Consider the following 16,282-nt stretch of genomic DNA (forward strand, 5'->3'; position numbering starts at 1 on the left):
AAATCAGGAAATGTATGTGGATGGTATTAGACACTTCCTGTTTCTAATTTCTCGCCATAATTTCAACGCCTCGCCACGAGCAAACCGTTCGAGATATCAAAAATCCCCTGGCAATTTTTCATCCCCAGTGTCTTGAGATCATGTTGACCGAGTTTGGCGGCAATCGAGAAAAAAACCTATGACAAGTATTTCAAATTCCAGAGCATGCGCTTTTTACATAACTCTAAATAGCTGACTTCCTGTTGGGTGGAGCCTATGACATGCAATACGAAAGTTGTTCGGCACGATGAGATCTATATGTGTACTGAGTTTCATATGAATATGTGCAAGTATGTGTGAGCTATACATCAACATTTCTGACTGTGTTCCAGGGGGCGCCGTAGAGCCCCTGTGCCACGCCCGGGTCCCAGCCTCTGCAGGCTCCTAAAGGCCACAGATTCCAAACTGTGCGCAAATTTTCAAGAGTTTTTGAGTATGTTAAGGACCCCAAAAGCCCCCACAACTTTGACGAAAAATTTGAATACTAAACCCTAAATAGCCAACTTCCTGTTGGGCGGAGCCTATGATATGCAATACAAAAGTTGTTTGGATTGATGAGATTTATATGTGTACCGAGTTTCATACGTCTACGAGCAAGAATGTATGATATATGGCCCTCCATATTCCAGGGGGCGCTGTAGAGCCCCTGTGCCACGCCCGTGTATCAGTCTCTGCCCGGCCCTAATGGCCGCAGGTTCCAATCTGTGTGCCAATTTTCAAGACTTTTTAAGCACGTTAAGGGCCCCAAAAGCCCCCGAGACGTTGGAAAAAAATAATAATAATAATAATAATAATAATAATAAATAAAAAATAATCCTAAGGAAAACAATAGGCCTCTCGCCCTTTGGGCTTGAGCCCTAATAAAAAAAATAATCCTAAAGAAAACAATAGGGCTCTCGCCCTCCAGGCTTGAGCCCTAATTTATATATTATTTATATTTATAAATAATATATATATATATATATATATATATATATATATATATATATATATATATATATATAATATATTTATATATATATATATATAAATTCAAGTGTACAGTTTTCTTTTATTGCATCTTGAAATAAATATTTATGAGTTCTGTGTTTGTTTATTTTATTTATTTTATTTTTATTTTACATTTTTTTTAGGGAGATTACAGCCTTTAATCTCCTCAAAATAAATGTGCATATAAACCATGAACAATTTAATTATAGCTGTATTTATAAAATGCTTACTAAAATATTAATTTTGGGAGAAGGCTATATAAAGCATGAACTGACTATTTACTAATGCTTAGCTAAGAATTGCAGCTATTATGAAGTGTTACCAATGCATTTACTAATGTTAACAATTGAGACATTATTTTAAAGTGTTACCAAATCCTTAAATAATTTAAAAGTGTTTTGTTATGATTTCATTAACCTATAAGCATTTGTGAAATAGTTCTGCTTGCATTAAAGCTTAGTCTTCATCTGTGAGCTGAACAGTTTTACTGTTACATCCTTGAGATTATGTAAATTCAAATAAATGTCATGTCACAGGGTGACAGAGGTCAGTATCAAATGAGTTTGAAATTATTATTTGCAGCACAAATAAGGTTTTTTAGGATTTTTTTTAATCCCTGAAACTGTCAGAAAAGGATAAGGCCTAAGATATTTCTTAAGATGTAATGATAACAGCACAATTAGCAACAACAACAAAAAAATAACTATTTAAAATACAGTTTTTTTTCTGGTGATTAAAGAGATGTTTAAGTCTCTCTCTCTCTCTCTCTCTCTCTGTCTGTCTGCCACTCAGCTCACACCCCTCCCCCACTCACACTCACACACACACACAGTCTGCACTCATACATTCCTCAAACAGAGTGACAGAGTGAGATCAGATGTCTGACAGTTTTTTAATTTTCTTTTAATCATACAGTGCTGTAAAGTCATGAAACTATGCATATTTCCTCAGAATCACTGGTTTTCTAAATGAAAAATGTTTTTTAAAGGTTTGGAAGCTGCAATTTAAAAATAGAAGACGATTAATGTTTCACTTTTTACTGTCATTTCAAAAAATCACCACGACAAAACCGTTCAAGCTAACCAAAATCTGTTCGCAATTTAAGTTCCTCGATGTTTTTTCTTCATGTAGACAAAGTTTTGTGTGTATAGTGTACTTCCCCTGTGAGGAGTATTCATTAATTTTACAACTGTAAAATCTCAAAAATACACATTCAAATCAAAATAGCCGACTTCCTGTTGATCGTAGCTTATGACTGTGAATTAGAAAGTTGTCCGTCTTGATAAGAACAATTTATGTACCAAGTTTGGTGTCTGTAGCTAAAACGAACCCCCCCACTTTTGACAAAAGGTGGCGCTATAGAGTGCCTCTTCCACGCCCTTTTCAAAGCTTTTGCCATGGTTTAGCTATCTTTAATACTGATATCTGTTTCGAGTTTCATGTAAATCTGAGCTTGTTGTCTGCCTAAAAATCACCAGAACAGAACATTCAAGTTTGACACGTTGCCATGGCAACACTATATTAGATATCAATATCCCCACAACAGATTTTCTTCGGCCGTGTTTTGTCATTATTCTGATGAAGTTTGAAGCAAATCAAGTAAAAATAAGATGCTGAATTCAAAGCGTTTTGAAAATGATTCACTTCCTGCTGCCAGTTGGTGGCGCTATAACTTTGACTCCTAATAGTCACATATATACGATCGGTATCATACAACGAACAAACAAATTAAGATTGATCAAATTCAGGAAATGTATGTGAATGTTATTAGACATTTCCTGTTTCTCATTTCTCGCCATAATTTCAACGCCTCGCCACGGGCAAACCGTTCGAGATATCAAAAATCTCTTCGCAATTTAGCATCCCCAATGTCTTGAGATTGTGTTCACCGAGTTTTGTGGTGAACGGGTGGAGTTCCTCAGAGGAGTATATCAAATTCCAGAGCATGTGTTTTTCATGAAACCCTAAATAGCCAACTTCCTGTTGGGCGGAGCTTATGACATGCAGTGTGAAAGTTGTTTGGTTTGATGAGTTATATATATGTACCAAGTTTCATATGTATACGTGCAAGTATGCATGATATATGGCCCTCAGTACTACAGGGGGCGCTGTAGAGCCCCTGTGCCACGCCCGTGTATCATACTCTGCCCGGCCCTAATGGCCGCAGGTTCCAAGGTGTGTGCCAATTTTCAAGAGTTTTTGAGTATGTTAAGGACCCCAAAAGCCCCCGAAACCTTGGAAAAAAATTAGAAGAATAAAGAAAAAAAAAAAAAAAAAAAAAATAATCCTAAGGAAAACAATAGGGCTCTCGCCCTCCAGGCTTGAGCCCTAAAAATAATCCTAAGGAAAACAATAGGGCTCTCGCCCTCCAGGCTTGAGCCCTAATAATAAAAAATAATCCTAAGGAAAACAATAGGCCTCTCGCCCTTTGGGCTTGAGCCCTAATAATAATAAGAATTAAAGCTGCAAGCAGCGATGATCGGGCCCTCGCACCCGGGCTCACCGCCAGCAAGCGGCTTTAGTAAAAAAAGCGAACGGCGAGAAATATGCATTTAAAGTCGTAAATATAAGTGGAATATGTCAAAGTCATTTATATGTGCCAATCTTCTTTTTGCCAGCAGGTGGCGCTATCATTATAATGGAATATTTTCCTTCAGATGTGTTCAGGCCAAGACTCTTATCAAACATTTGAAGTTTGGGGAAGATCGAATATTTTATGCCTGAGTTACAACAACTTCTCTTCCTATGGCGAGACATCAATTTTGTCATGGCGCCATGGACACGACCTTTAACAAAAACTCAAGATAGACTGACCACGAAAAAGACATTAATGTCAAAAAATTTCTAGGAGTAGTTTGTCGCAGTGTAAAATATGACACTTCCTGTTGCCAATAGGGGGCACTATATATCTTTGTTGTTCTGTCCTTTCATCTGCTCACTGCATTTGTTAACTGTGTCTTACAAGTGGTTTTTAAAAGTAAAAATTACTTCAATTTCAGTCTCTTTCAATATAAGTGTTTATATAAATGTTAATTAAAGCTTAATTAAAATATTTTAATACATTATTAATAATATTTTTTTTATTACATTTTTATTTTAAAATTAGTTTATGTACTGTGAAAAAACATAAATAATAATATTTTTAATGATAGGAATAACTAACATAAAAAAGATTAATAAATTACCTGAAAAATAGATTGTTCATTGTTAGTTCATGTTAGTTAATGCATTAACTAATGTAAACCAAAGAGAGCTTATTCGCACTTTTCATGATCTATAACCATTTTTAAAAATACTTTTATTGATCTATAAACATTTCTGAAATTATTATATAAAACTATATTACCAGTAAAATTCATTAGCTTTTTAAAATACATATTGTTTTACTTTGAAAGATTTTTATAAATGATTTAAATGCTTTATAGACGTTTCTAAAACAATTATTTAAAAGTAATCCTATAGCTCCATCTGGTGGTGGCCATGATAGGTATTACACACTGCACGTTTGGTGTTGCTATCTGAACCAGTCCGAATGAAGCGTTCCTAAATGGAGCAGGAGAACAGGACAGACTGTGCATATACCTATGCAAGGCCAGGTTCACAAGCTCTATCTGTAATGCATATTTTTTTCAGAGCCCATGTTAATGGATCAGAGCATTCACACTGCACATGGTAAAAGATGTGAACAGAAAAGGTTAGAAGTAGAAAGGTGTGAAAAGAATGAATATCTAGCGCATGAGCATAGAGAGAGTTGTGAGTGCACAGGACACAGTTTGAGCAGAGGAAACGAGTTTTAAGTGCGCGCACGCTCTCCGAGCAAAAGCAGCATGTATCAGAGCGTTTTTTGTCAAAGTAAAGGAAATGTGCACGCAAGCGGAGAGATTCATGCTCGCACATTATTTTAATGTGTTTTTGCGTAACAATAACATGCTCTCGCTACTGCGTCTGCACCACATACACATACTGTATACACTCTGCAAACAGTGAACCTGTATAATCTATAACAAATCTATTTCAACACCTGAAGCATCGCTACAATGAGCTCAATGACCAATGCATGACAAGAAGACATGCCTAAAAATTCAGCACTCCTGAATATGAGTATTTCACTTCCAGCCATCGAGGACAATTATATATATCACTCATAAATCATGAAATACCAGATCTATAGTATTTATTAAGATTGATGTGATTTGAAATTGGTAAAATGTACTTGGAAAAAAATGTCATCAGAATATCAACGTGCCTTATTATTATGTACTTTGTGAAAAAGCATTTTTAACAATTTTATTGATCTATAAGCATTTGTAAAATATGTTTGCCTGCATTACAGCTTAGTCTTTATCTGTGAGCTGAACTGTTTTACTGTTAAATCAGCAAGATTGTGTAAATTCAGGTCATGTCATGTCATGTCACAGAATGGCTGTCATAGGTCAGTATCAAATAAGTTTAAAATTATTATCAGAATAAAAAAATATATACAAGTCATCGTGTATGTATTTTTAAAATCTTTTTTTATTTTTCAATTTACATAATTCTTAACCTAATTATATAAAATCATTTTGTCTGAGCCCTACAAATTGTACTAGGTTTTTTTCGTCCCTAAAAATGATAGAAAATGATAGAGAGATTTCTTAAGCTGTAATGATGAAAAAAATCAACAACACACAATTACAGTTTTTTTTCTGGTGATTAAAGAGATGTTAACTCTCTCTCTCTCTCCCTATCTCTCTCTCTCTCTGTCAGGCAGGTCCTCAAGCACCCCCCCCCCCCCTTTCCCTCACACAGAGACAATGCCAGAGAGTGAGATCAGATGTCTGACAGTTTTATAATTTTATTTTAATCTTACAGTGTTGTAAAGTCGTGAAACTATGCATATTTCCTCAGAATCGCATGTTCTCTAAATGAAAAATGGTTTTGAAATGTTTGGAAGCTGCAATTTAAAAATACCAGACAATTAATGTTTCCCTTTTTACTGTTATTTCAAAAAATCACCACGGCAAAACCGTTCAAGCTATCCAAAATCCATTCGCAATTTAAGTTCCTCAATGTTTTTTCAACATGTAGACAAAGTTTGGTGTGTATAGTGCACTTCCCCTGTGAGGAGTATGCATTAATTCGCAGCCGAATTTGCCAAAAATACATATTCAAATCAAAATAGCTGACTTCCTGTTGGTCGTAGCTTATGACTGTGAATTAGAAAATTGTCCGTCTTGATAAGAACAATTTATGTACCAAGTTTGGTGTCTGTAGCTAAAACTAACCCCCCCACTTTTGACAAAAGGTGGCGCTATAGAGTGCCTCCATCACATCCTTTTAAAAGCTTATGCCATTGTCTAGATATCATTAATACGGATATGTGTTCTGAGTTTAATGTAAATCTGAGCTTGTTGTCTGCTTCAAAATCACCATAACAGAATATTCAAGTTTGACACGTTGCCATGGCAACACTATATTAGATATCAGTATACCCACAACAGATTTACATCAGCTGTATTTTGTCATTATTCTGATGAAGTTTGAAGCAAATCGAGTAAAAATAAGACACTGAATTAAAAGAATTTTGAAAATGACACACTTCCTGCTGCCAGTTGGTGGCGCTGTAACTTTGACACCTTATAGTTACATATATGCGAGTAACATATTACAATGAACAAACCGATGAAGTTTGATGAAACTCAGGAAATGTATGCGGATGTTATTAGGCACTTCCTGTTTCAAATTTTGTGCCCTAATTTCAACGCCTCACCACGGGCGAACCGTTCGAGATATCAAAAATCCCCTCGCAATTTTTCATCCTCAATGTCTTGAGATCATGTTCACCAAGTTTTGTGGCAAACGGGTGGAAAACCTCAGAGGAGTATTTCAAATTCCAGAGCATGCTTTTTTTAAACAGCCCTGAATAGCTGACTTCCTGTTGGGCGGAGCCTATGACATAGAGCGTGAAAGTTGTTCGGCTCAATGAGATCTATAAGTGTACTGAGTTTCATATAAATACATGCAAGTATGTGTGAGCTATGGTTCAGGATTTTCTGACGGTGTTCCAGGGGGCGCTGTAGAGCTCCTATGCCACGCCCGGGTTCCAGTCTCTGCGGCGACCTGATGGCCGCAGGTTCCAAGGTGTGTGCCAATTTTCAAGAGTTTTTGAGTATGTTAAGGCCCCCAAAAACCCCCGGAAGGTTAAAAAAAAAATAAAAATAATTAAAGCTGCAAGCAGCGATGGCGGGCTCAAGCCACCAATGCCATCGCCACCCCGGTGGCATCAGGTAAACTGTGCCCAGCGGGCACATGCATTCACAATATCCCTCTGGCAGTGAGGTTTTAAAGGATATGGCAGTTAAAGGGCTAATCCGAATCATCTAGACTTTAAAATCACATTAACACAGAACAATCTATATATATATATATATATATATATATATATATATATATATATATATATATATATATATATAGAACTTTAGTAACACTTTACAATAATATTCCATTTATAAACATTGTGTTAACATGAACAATATTTATATAGCATTCATTCATGTCAGTTAATATTCCAAACTTAAACATTAAAACATTGTTTTATTGTGATTTTTTTCCAAGCACATTTTACCAATTCCAAACCATATCAATCTTAATAACTACCATTATTTTTTATTTAATCATTTATGAGTGCTATACAATAGTCAAGGAAAGCTGGAAGAGAAAAACAGGTCAAGAAGAACTGACAAAAGAATTGCAAAATATTAGGAATTAATGTGAAAATAAATTTTTAGTCAATTCTGCAAGACAGACTTTCAGGAAAGGAGGTGGAATAAAAATGAGCTCCTAAATCTTAATCCTGGATTCTGGAAGATATACTCCTCAAACCATCGAACAAGAGGAGGTGGTGCTGGTCCTTCACGAGTCACTCTAATCTGTTCATAAAGCCTATATATAAAGTCTTAATATATAGTATTTCACAATACTTCATGGTATTGTAATTAAATCATTTTTTGGAATCTTAGATCTCTCAGAACCTGACACATTGTAATTCTGAGACTCCAGGAAAGTGGCAGTTCTGTAAAATGTTGGCGCTGGAGACTAAATGCTCCCTGATAGTTTCACACCTAATTCACTTAACACACACACACACACTACCCACAGTGACAGAGGGACAGAGTGACATCAGATGTATGATAGTTTTTTTAATTTTCTATCATCCATATAGTGTTGTATAGTCATGAAACTATGCATATTTCCTCAGAATGACTTGTATTCTATGTGTTATTTTTTTTTAAGTGTTTAGAAGCTGCACTTTAAAAAAATAAAAGACATTTACTGGTTACTTTTTTACTGTTATTTCAAAAAATCACCACGACAAAACCATTCAAGCTATCCAAAATTCATTCGCACCTGTTCTGTAAGATTAATTCTTTAAACAGTGGTAAAAGAGGATGTGGTGCTGAACCTTCAAGAGTCACTCAAAACGTATCTGTCTTATAAAGAGTTATTCTTAATATACACTTCACAATACTTCAGCTTGTTATTCTAATTAAGTGAGGGTCATTTTATCAGTAAAATACATAAAATTCATATTATTTTTCTTTGAAAGATTTCTATAAATGATTTAAATCATACTCGTTTCTACAATAATTATTTAAAAGTAATCCTATAGCTCCCTCTGGTGGCCATTATTGGTACTAAGAATTGCAAGCTTGATTTATAAGTTATGATAGTTTTAATTTTATGCTGGCTCTTGAAAATGATAAAGCTATGAAACTTACTGTGCTTCCTTCAAATGATGACTTCTACGTATATAAAAAATTATGAAGAGTTGGAATGAAAAATTTTAAAGATATAGTAAAATAACTATTGTATTTTTTTATGTTACTTTAATAAATCGCTATGGCCACACCATTTAAGGTATCCTAAACCCATTCGCAATTTAACATCTTCAGTATATTAGCTTCATGCTAAAAAAGTTTGGTGTGAACTACTTGTGTCTTCTTGGAGGAGTATGAAATCATTTACAGGCTGATTTTATCATAAATCCACAATAGAATTTCTGAGTTCTGTATCAATCAGTGTTGTTGTTTGTTTATTTTTATTTTTTTATTTTTCATAGGAAGATAACTGACCCTTTACTCTCCTTTTTAACAAATGTGCTTATAAACCAAAAACAAGCTATTTATAGCTGTATTTATAAACTGCTTACTACTGACTATTAATATTGGGACAAGGCTTTATAAAGCATGAACTGACTATTTACTTTTTGAGTTTGAAATTATTATTTGCAGCACAAATAAGGTTTTTTAGGATTTTTAAAAATCCCTAAAACTGTCAGAAAAGGATAAGGCCTATTTCTATGTGAGTGCCTACATTTATTTGTTTTTATAACTATAATGCATAAACTATGAAATTATACAAAATGTATAAAAAAAGTACAACAGTTATTGTTTTCCAATGTTTTTTATTAATTTTTTTTTTTTTTTTTTTTTTTTTGGATTTACATTTAAAAAAATTAGCCTACTGCAATCATTCTAAACAGCTTGAATAAAACCTGTCAATATTTATTATAGACCACTGTAACTGTGTATAATCTAACAAACAAGTTTATTATGAAAATAAAAGTGTGTACACCAGAAAAATTGGACGATAAAGAAATTGCTAACAATGGTATAATAGATCATGTTTTATGTTTTTAGGCGTTTAGATGCAGAAATGGACAAATAAAATGTAAAATAAAATGTAATTGATTTAATTAAATATAGATTAATTCTTGTTAGAGCAAAATAATAAATACATACGTACACACATTAAAAAAGCAGCCAAGATGAATGAGTTTCATTTTTTTATAGATTCAAATTGAAGACAGAAGCAGCTGGTATATGCGGTCACTTAATATTCAAATCCAGTAGATCCACTTCAGATTTATTTCTCAACAGTTTATGTTCAATTGGCTGTTTTCGTTCATATTCGCCAAGCTATTTTGAAATAATCTTGTCCGTTATGTGTTCGTTCGTACGACGAAAGGCAGAATCCTGCAGCTCGAGAGATACATGTTATTCTGCCAGTGGCGGTGTCAAATAGTCTTTCACACTTAAACGAGTCACAAACACCTGCATTTAGCTCTTGCAGTGTTACAATGGGTTTATTGTGTGCATTTGTGGTAATATTTTATTTAAAAAAGCTCTTAAACAAGAATAAATTCGTTTGTTTTGAGCTCGACACTGTAAGCGCTGATCGGAGCGGTGATTTCAGATAGGCAGCCACAAATATTTAATTTTCACACAAACAGTTCAAAAACATCTTAATTTAGCTCTTGGTGTGTTCTAATTGGTTGATTGTGTGATATCGCTGTAATAATTTATTTTTAAAAGCTTTAAAACAGGAATAAATTAGTTTTTTCTGAGCTCTTTACTCCAGACGCTCGTGATCACAGCGGTGATTCATCTCTCCTATTTCTCACGTATCTCTGGCCAGAAATAATTTATCCATGAGCCCTGAACCGGTAATAATCAGATATGTTGGTTTAGCTTGTCAGTGTGAATTAAATCTAAGTATGTATTTGTATTTTTAACCGATTTAAAAGTGAAAGTAAAAGTCCGGTAATTGCACCTGTTGGGGCGCTATTTCTCTCAGACAATGGAAGTCTGAAGCACATATACTCAAACAGAGGGACAGAGTGAGATGAGATGTCTGACAGTTTTTTAATTTTCTGTTATCCATACAGTGTTGTAAAGTCGTGAAACTATCCATATTTACTCAGAATGACTTTTTTTCTGTATGAAAAAAGGTTTTGAAGTGTTTGGAATTTAAAAATGCAGGACAATTAATAATTCCATTTTTATTGTCATTTAAAAAAATCACCATGACAAAACCGTTCAAGCTATCCAAAATCCATTGGCAATTTAAGTTGTTTAAAATGTTTTGGCATCATGTAGACAAAGTTTGGTGTGTATAGTGTTACTCTCCTCTGAGCAGTATGCATTAATTCACAGCTAAATGTAAAAAAAAAATCCACATTCAAATCAAAATAGCTGACTTCCTGTTGATCGTAGCTGATGACTGTGAATTAGAAAGTTGTCCGTGTTGATAAGAACAATTTTTGTACCGAGTTTGGTGTCTGTAGCTAAAACTAACCCCCCCACTTTTGACAAAAGGTGGCGCTATAGAGTGCCTCTTCCACGCCCTTTTAAAAGCTTTTTCCATTGTCTAGCTATCAAGAATACTGATATGTGTTTTGAGTTTCATGTAAATCTGAGGTTGTTATCTGCCTCAAAATCACCATAACAGAATATTCAAGTTTGACACGTTGCCATGGCAACAATATATAAGATATCAATATCCCCACAACAGATTTACATCGGCCATATTTTGTCATTATTCTGATGAAGTTTGAAGCAAATCGAGTAAAAATAAGATGCTGAATTCAAAGCATTTTGAAAATGACTCACTTCCTGCTGCCAGTTGGTGGCGCTATAACGTTGACTCTTAATAATCACATATATACGATCGGTATCATACAACGAACAAACCGATGAAGTTTGATCAAACTCAGGCAATGTATGTGGATGTTATTAGGCATTTCCTGTTTCTCACTTTTTGCCCTAATTTCAACGCCTCGCCACGGGCAAACCGTTCGAGATATAAAAAATCCCCTCGCAATTTTTCATCCCCAATGTCTTGAGATCATGTTCACCGAGTTTGGTGGCAATCATGTAAAAAACCTATGACAAGTATATCAAATTCCAGAACATGCTTTTTTTAAACAGCCATGAATAGCTGACTTCCTGTTGGGCGGAGCCTTTGACATAGAGCGCGAAAGTTGTTCAGCTCAATGAGATCTACAAGTGTACTGAGTTTCATATAAATATATGCAAGTGTGTGTGAGCTATGGTTCAAGATTTCTGACTGTGTTCCAGGGGGCGCTGTAGAGCCCCTGTGCCACGCCCGGGTCCCAGTCTCTGTGGCGTCCTGATGGCCGCAGATTCCAATGTGTGTGCCAATTTTCAAGAGTTTTTGAGCATGTTAAGGCCCCCAAAAACCCCCGGAAGGTTTAATAAAAAATAAAAAAAATAATAATAATAATAATAAGAAAAAGAATAATCCTTAGGGGAACAATAGGGCTCTTCGCCCCTTCGGGCTTGAGCCCTAATAAGAATAATCCTTAGGGGAACAATAGGGCCCTGCGCCCATTGGCTCGGGCCCTAATAATCCTTAGGGGAACAATAGGGCTCTTCGCCCCTTCGGGCTTGAGCCCTAATTATTAGTAAAACACACCCCTCTGCTTGATGCAGTTATTTTGGTTATTCTAAATATATACTTGAAGCTAGTAGCATAGAAAATGTTTTCAAACATGCACATTGTGGGATGGTTTCCTTCGCTGCTCTATAAACCTAGTGAATACTAAGGAGACCAGGGTTTCTGTGTGAACTGATTATTTTGTAGACATCTTTTGAAAATTAGAGTTTGAGGAAGATAAAATTAATTAACTTTTTTTTATTATTTTTTTTTTAAAAAGGAAGTCGGTGTTGCTTTAATATATATACTTTTTTTGTTTCAAAAAAGAAAAAGAAATACGTAATTATGAGAAGTGCCCTTTATTTCACTTGAGCCCCTGCCCCTCAAAATGTCTGTGCACGTCCCTGGTAAAGAATATCCTAAAAAATAATTCTGAACACATTTACAGTTTATCACTGATTCAGTTTTTATAAAGAGCTCTATGTTTTCTGGATGAGTATTTTGGTGAGGATCGAGCTGCAGCTGAACAGAATTATTTGGTTTTATTTTAATTCGTCTGTTGTTCAGTTTGTCGTCTGTGCTGGTCGACAGATATTGAGACGAGAGAAGTAGAGGAGAGCAGACCACAGTGTGACACTTTAGACTTCCTCAGTTTGTGTGAATCCACATCAGCTTCATAGAATAATTATATTAACCACAGTCATTTACACTTGTCCCGTACAAATACATTGCTCTGTTTCATAATTACACTGTATACAATTTTTCTTTATTTACCCTCAAAAAATGAAGTTAAATGTGACAACGTCCATATGACAGCTTAAAATATTATCTGATATAATGAAAAAATATACAAGACAAACTCAAACATTTTGTCAATAAAATAAAATTATTACGTTTTTAAAATAAAATGATGTTTTTTAAGAATAAAAGATGATCTGATTTTAGAGTTTGACAATGAACAAATTGAATCCATGTTTGGGACGGTTCACATAAATGAGCAAAAATACTTTATATTTCTTATAATAATCCACTTCTGATCATTAAAGATTGAGTGTCAGTCTTTATTCACCCGTTCTTCCTGGTTTCTCATTAAAACTCATTAAAGTAAACCGTGTAAATGACGTCTCTAATGTCACAGAAGAGCAGACTGTAACAGTGTAACAACGAGCCGCATCTGAACTGATTACTGTCTTCTGATAGATATCAAAGCATTAATAAACTGATAAACTGATGAAGAACAGATCGGAGATTATAATAATAGCTGATTGATCTCATTATAAATGAATGCTAATAACTGAGATTAAAAATGTACTTCTACTTTGGTAAAATAAATAAGAGTAAAGTAAAATACATCTGTATAATGTTTGTTAACGTCTGGTTTTATTTTCTGCTAGGACTGTGTTAAATTTCCTCTGAATGTAATAAAATCTGACTTCTACATCGATGAGACTTGTCTGTTTTTGTTGTTTTCTATCAAGTTTGACCAGTTGAGTCTTATTTTCTGGAGAATACAGTATAATATAATGTGGAGCGTTTGTACAATAAAACAAGCACATTATGTTCAACACTCGCACACATTAACTTTAGTCTTAAACTCTGCTGTAATTATCAGGAGCTTCGGGAAGTTTTGGTCCCTGGATCTAAAACATGAGAAAACCCCAGACGCAGAATATGACAATCATATTATAACTTTGATCACATTACATTAAAAGTTAAAAGTTTCATTTCCTTCGTTCCCAGCAGCAGATCTTGAGCTGTTAAACTCAACTACAGTTCATTAGTTTGCAGAAGTGCTTTGAGTTTCTTCTGTCAGACTGAAAGAAGCTTTAGTTCCTCAGTTTTTGGCACAAACAGTCTTTAATGTTAACATTATGAGAGTCTAACACTGATAGAGGAGATGTTTTCTCACCTGAACTCTCGACAGTGAATTTGGCTGAGGCCTTGACTTTATCTCCCTGAGTAACATTACATCTCCACTCTCTGTTGTGATCTTCATTCAGGAGTGTTGTAGTCAGAGAGATGATACAGAGATCTGATGAGGATGATCTCTGATATCTGGAGTCTGATATATTCAGTTTAACACCAGCCCGATTCACCCAGAACAGATGAATTCCCTCAGAACTGATCCATTCATCACAAGAGACTCGAGGATATGAATACAGCCGACAGAAGAGAGACACAGAGAGATCTGAACTGATCTGAGTCTGTGAGACTGAAACACAGAATAACACACACATCACACACTCTTCAACCATCAGGAGAGATTTAATCAAGAATTTGTCATTTTTAAACTGAACAAATAATCATAAAATTACCATGAAGAACATGCAGATAAACGCCAGCATCAGGTCTTAGTGGTTTTCCATCCACACCAGTCCATTGTTGGCAGGTGTAAGATCCATAATCTTCTGTTGAGATGTTCCTGATCTTCAGAGAGCAGTCAGACCCCAGACTCAGTCTCTTCTGTCTCTCTGTGTCTTTCCTCTTTATACCTAAACTAATCAGTTCAACTGTTTCTGAATGTCTGTTATAGTTCCATGTAGTTGAGTTACAGCGAGGAAGAGCATTATTAGGAGCATTATTACAGGGCAGACGGACATCTTCACCAGAACTGATGAACACATGAACATCATCCTCTCCACTGATGCCTGAAACACAAGAAGATCTGAGTGATCATTATGATATATATTAATAAATGAATCACAGAAAGCAGAAGGTTCAGATCAGTCTTTTTCAGCAGTTATTCCAAACACACTCTCCAGAATAAACTCTTGTTCTTCATCAGAGAGCTGTTCAAATCACAAACACACTCTTCATCAGAGAATAATTGAGAGATGTTTGAGAGTGAATCTGTCTAGTTTGAGTGTGTTCAGGAAGAATCAGTGTGTTCTGTATCAAACACAAGAAGAAACTCTTTCTCAGACTGATTGCACTGAATGTGTTGAAGAGAAAACACAGATGTCTTTACCTGTGAGAAGTGAAGAGAGAGCGATCAGTCCCAGCAGACACAGATGACACTCAGACATTTTCTCTTTCTCTTCATCATTTGCTCTCAACTCTTTCTTTAAATACTCTCAGCTCCTCCTGTGGTTTTAACTTCCTCTGATCTGAGTGTTGAAATTCTTCTAGATCTGCACTATATGTCTGTGCATTATGAAGAAGTGCTGCTTTAGATTGTGTGAAACATGTTCTTCAGTGTGATAAAGTGCATTCTGTCAACCACACATCTGCTCTCAACACAGTTTATAAGCTATTCTCTCCTTTTGCACACAAGTGTTTTACTGATGCTTTTACTTCTGTCTTTGAGCAGTTTCCTGCGTGCTGTTAAAATCTAGAAATAACATCATTAATTATTAGTGATAAAACTGGTTTCCATCATGATTCACTTGTAGAAACTGAAGTGTGTGTTGAAATGATGAAGATCAATAATATTGTGGTGAAGTGCTCCTTTATGTTTCGAATGACCCCTCCCCATGAGTATTTAGTGAGCTGTGGTTGGTCTTTATTAAAAGTATCCCCAGAGCGTCATTGTGGTTGGGGTTCGTGTGCTTCAGCGTGTGAGCTGGTGTCAGTTTAATTTTATAACTAGACAAATTCAATCGCACGTGTAACCCGGCGGGCTGGGAGTGACTGCTGTAGGTCTACTGCATTATGTATGCGGACGTGGGATTGTGTTTGCTTATGGATGACGCGTGAATTCATTTTTGTGTAGTAAGGGGAAGGAAGGGATGGTTTGCTCAATAGTCATGTATGTAAACCCACTCATGTGTCTGTCTATTTTTAAGTAGAAGTGTGTGTGTGTGTGTGTGTAATCCTGTGTTTTGTGTATTTCAGGCCAATAAAGTGGGTGCTTGATATCGACGCTGCTGTTTTGTTTTGCTTTGTTTTTAGTGATTTTGTTTAAGTTGTGTTTCTATTTGTTTGTCTTATCCTTTTTTGTGTGTTTGATCATGGTTCCGGACGGTTGCCTTGGTTACCGCGGGGCGTGTGTGGCTGTTGTTTGTGTTGGAGATGATTAATCAAAGTCAAAGTC

At 35.3% G+C, this 16,282-nt stretch overlaps 1 protein-coding gene across 1 annotated transcript; it reads right to left on the reverse strand.

The window, feature by feature from the left end:
- Positions 1-13,193: 13,193 nt before the first annotated feature.
- Positions 13,194-15,711, reverse strand: LOC113047485 (uncharacterized). The gene is made up of 3 exons (XM_026208875.1): positions 15,218-15,711; positions 14,565-14,897; positions 13,194-14,461 (listed from the first exon to the last, which is right to left on the reverse strand). Exons 1-3 carry the CDS (start codon positions 15,273-15,275, stop codon positions 14,076-14,078), a joined length of 777 nt encoding a protein of 258 aa, XP_026064660.1. The 5' UTR covers positions 15,276-15,711; the 3' UTR covers positions 13,194-14,075.
- Positions 15,712-16,282: the final 571 nt, after the last annotated feature.

This window comes from Carassius auratus, chromosome 3 (genome assembly GCF_003368295.1).
Source record: "Carassius auratus strain Wakin chromosome 3, ASM336829v1, whole genome shotgun sequence".
In the NCBI taxonomy this organism is placed as follows: Eukaryota; Metazoa; Chordata; class Actinopteri; order Cypriniformes; family Cyprinidae; genus Carassius; species Carassius auratus.

Coding starts and splice junctions, on each gene's coding strand:
- LOC113047485 (XM_026208875.1), bottom strand. CDS start 15,275: ATGTCTGAGTGTCATCTGTGTCTGCTGGGACTGATCGCTCTCTCTTCA. Junction 14,898..15,217: donor TCTCTCTTCACTTCTCACAG/GTAAAGACATCT, acceptor CTTGTGTTTCAG/GCATCAGTGGAGAGGATGAT. Junction 14,462..14,564: donor TTATCTGCATGTTCTTCATG/GTAATTTTATGA, acceptor TCTGTGTTTCAG/TCTCACAGACTCAGATCAGT.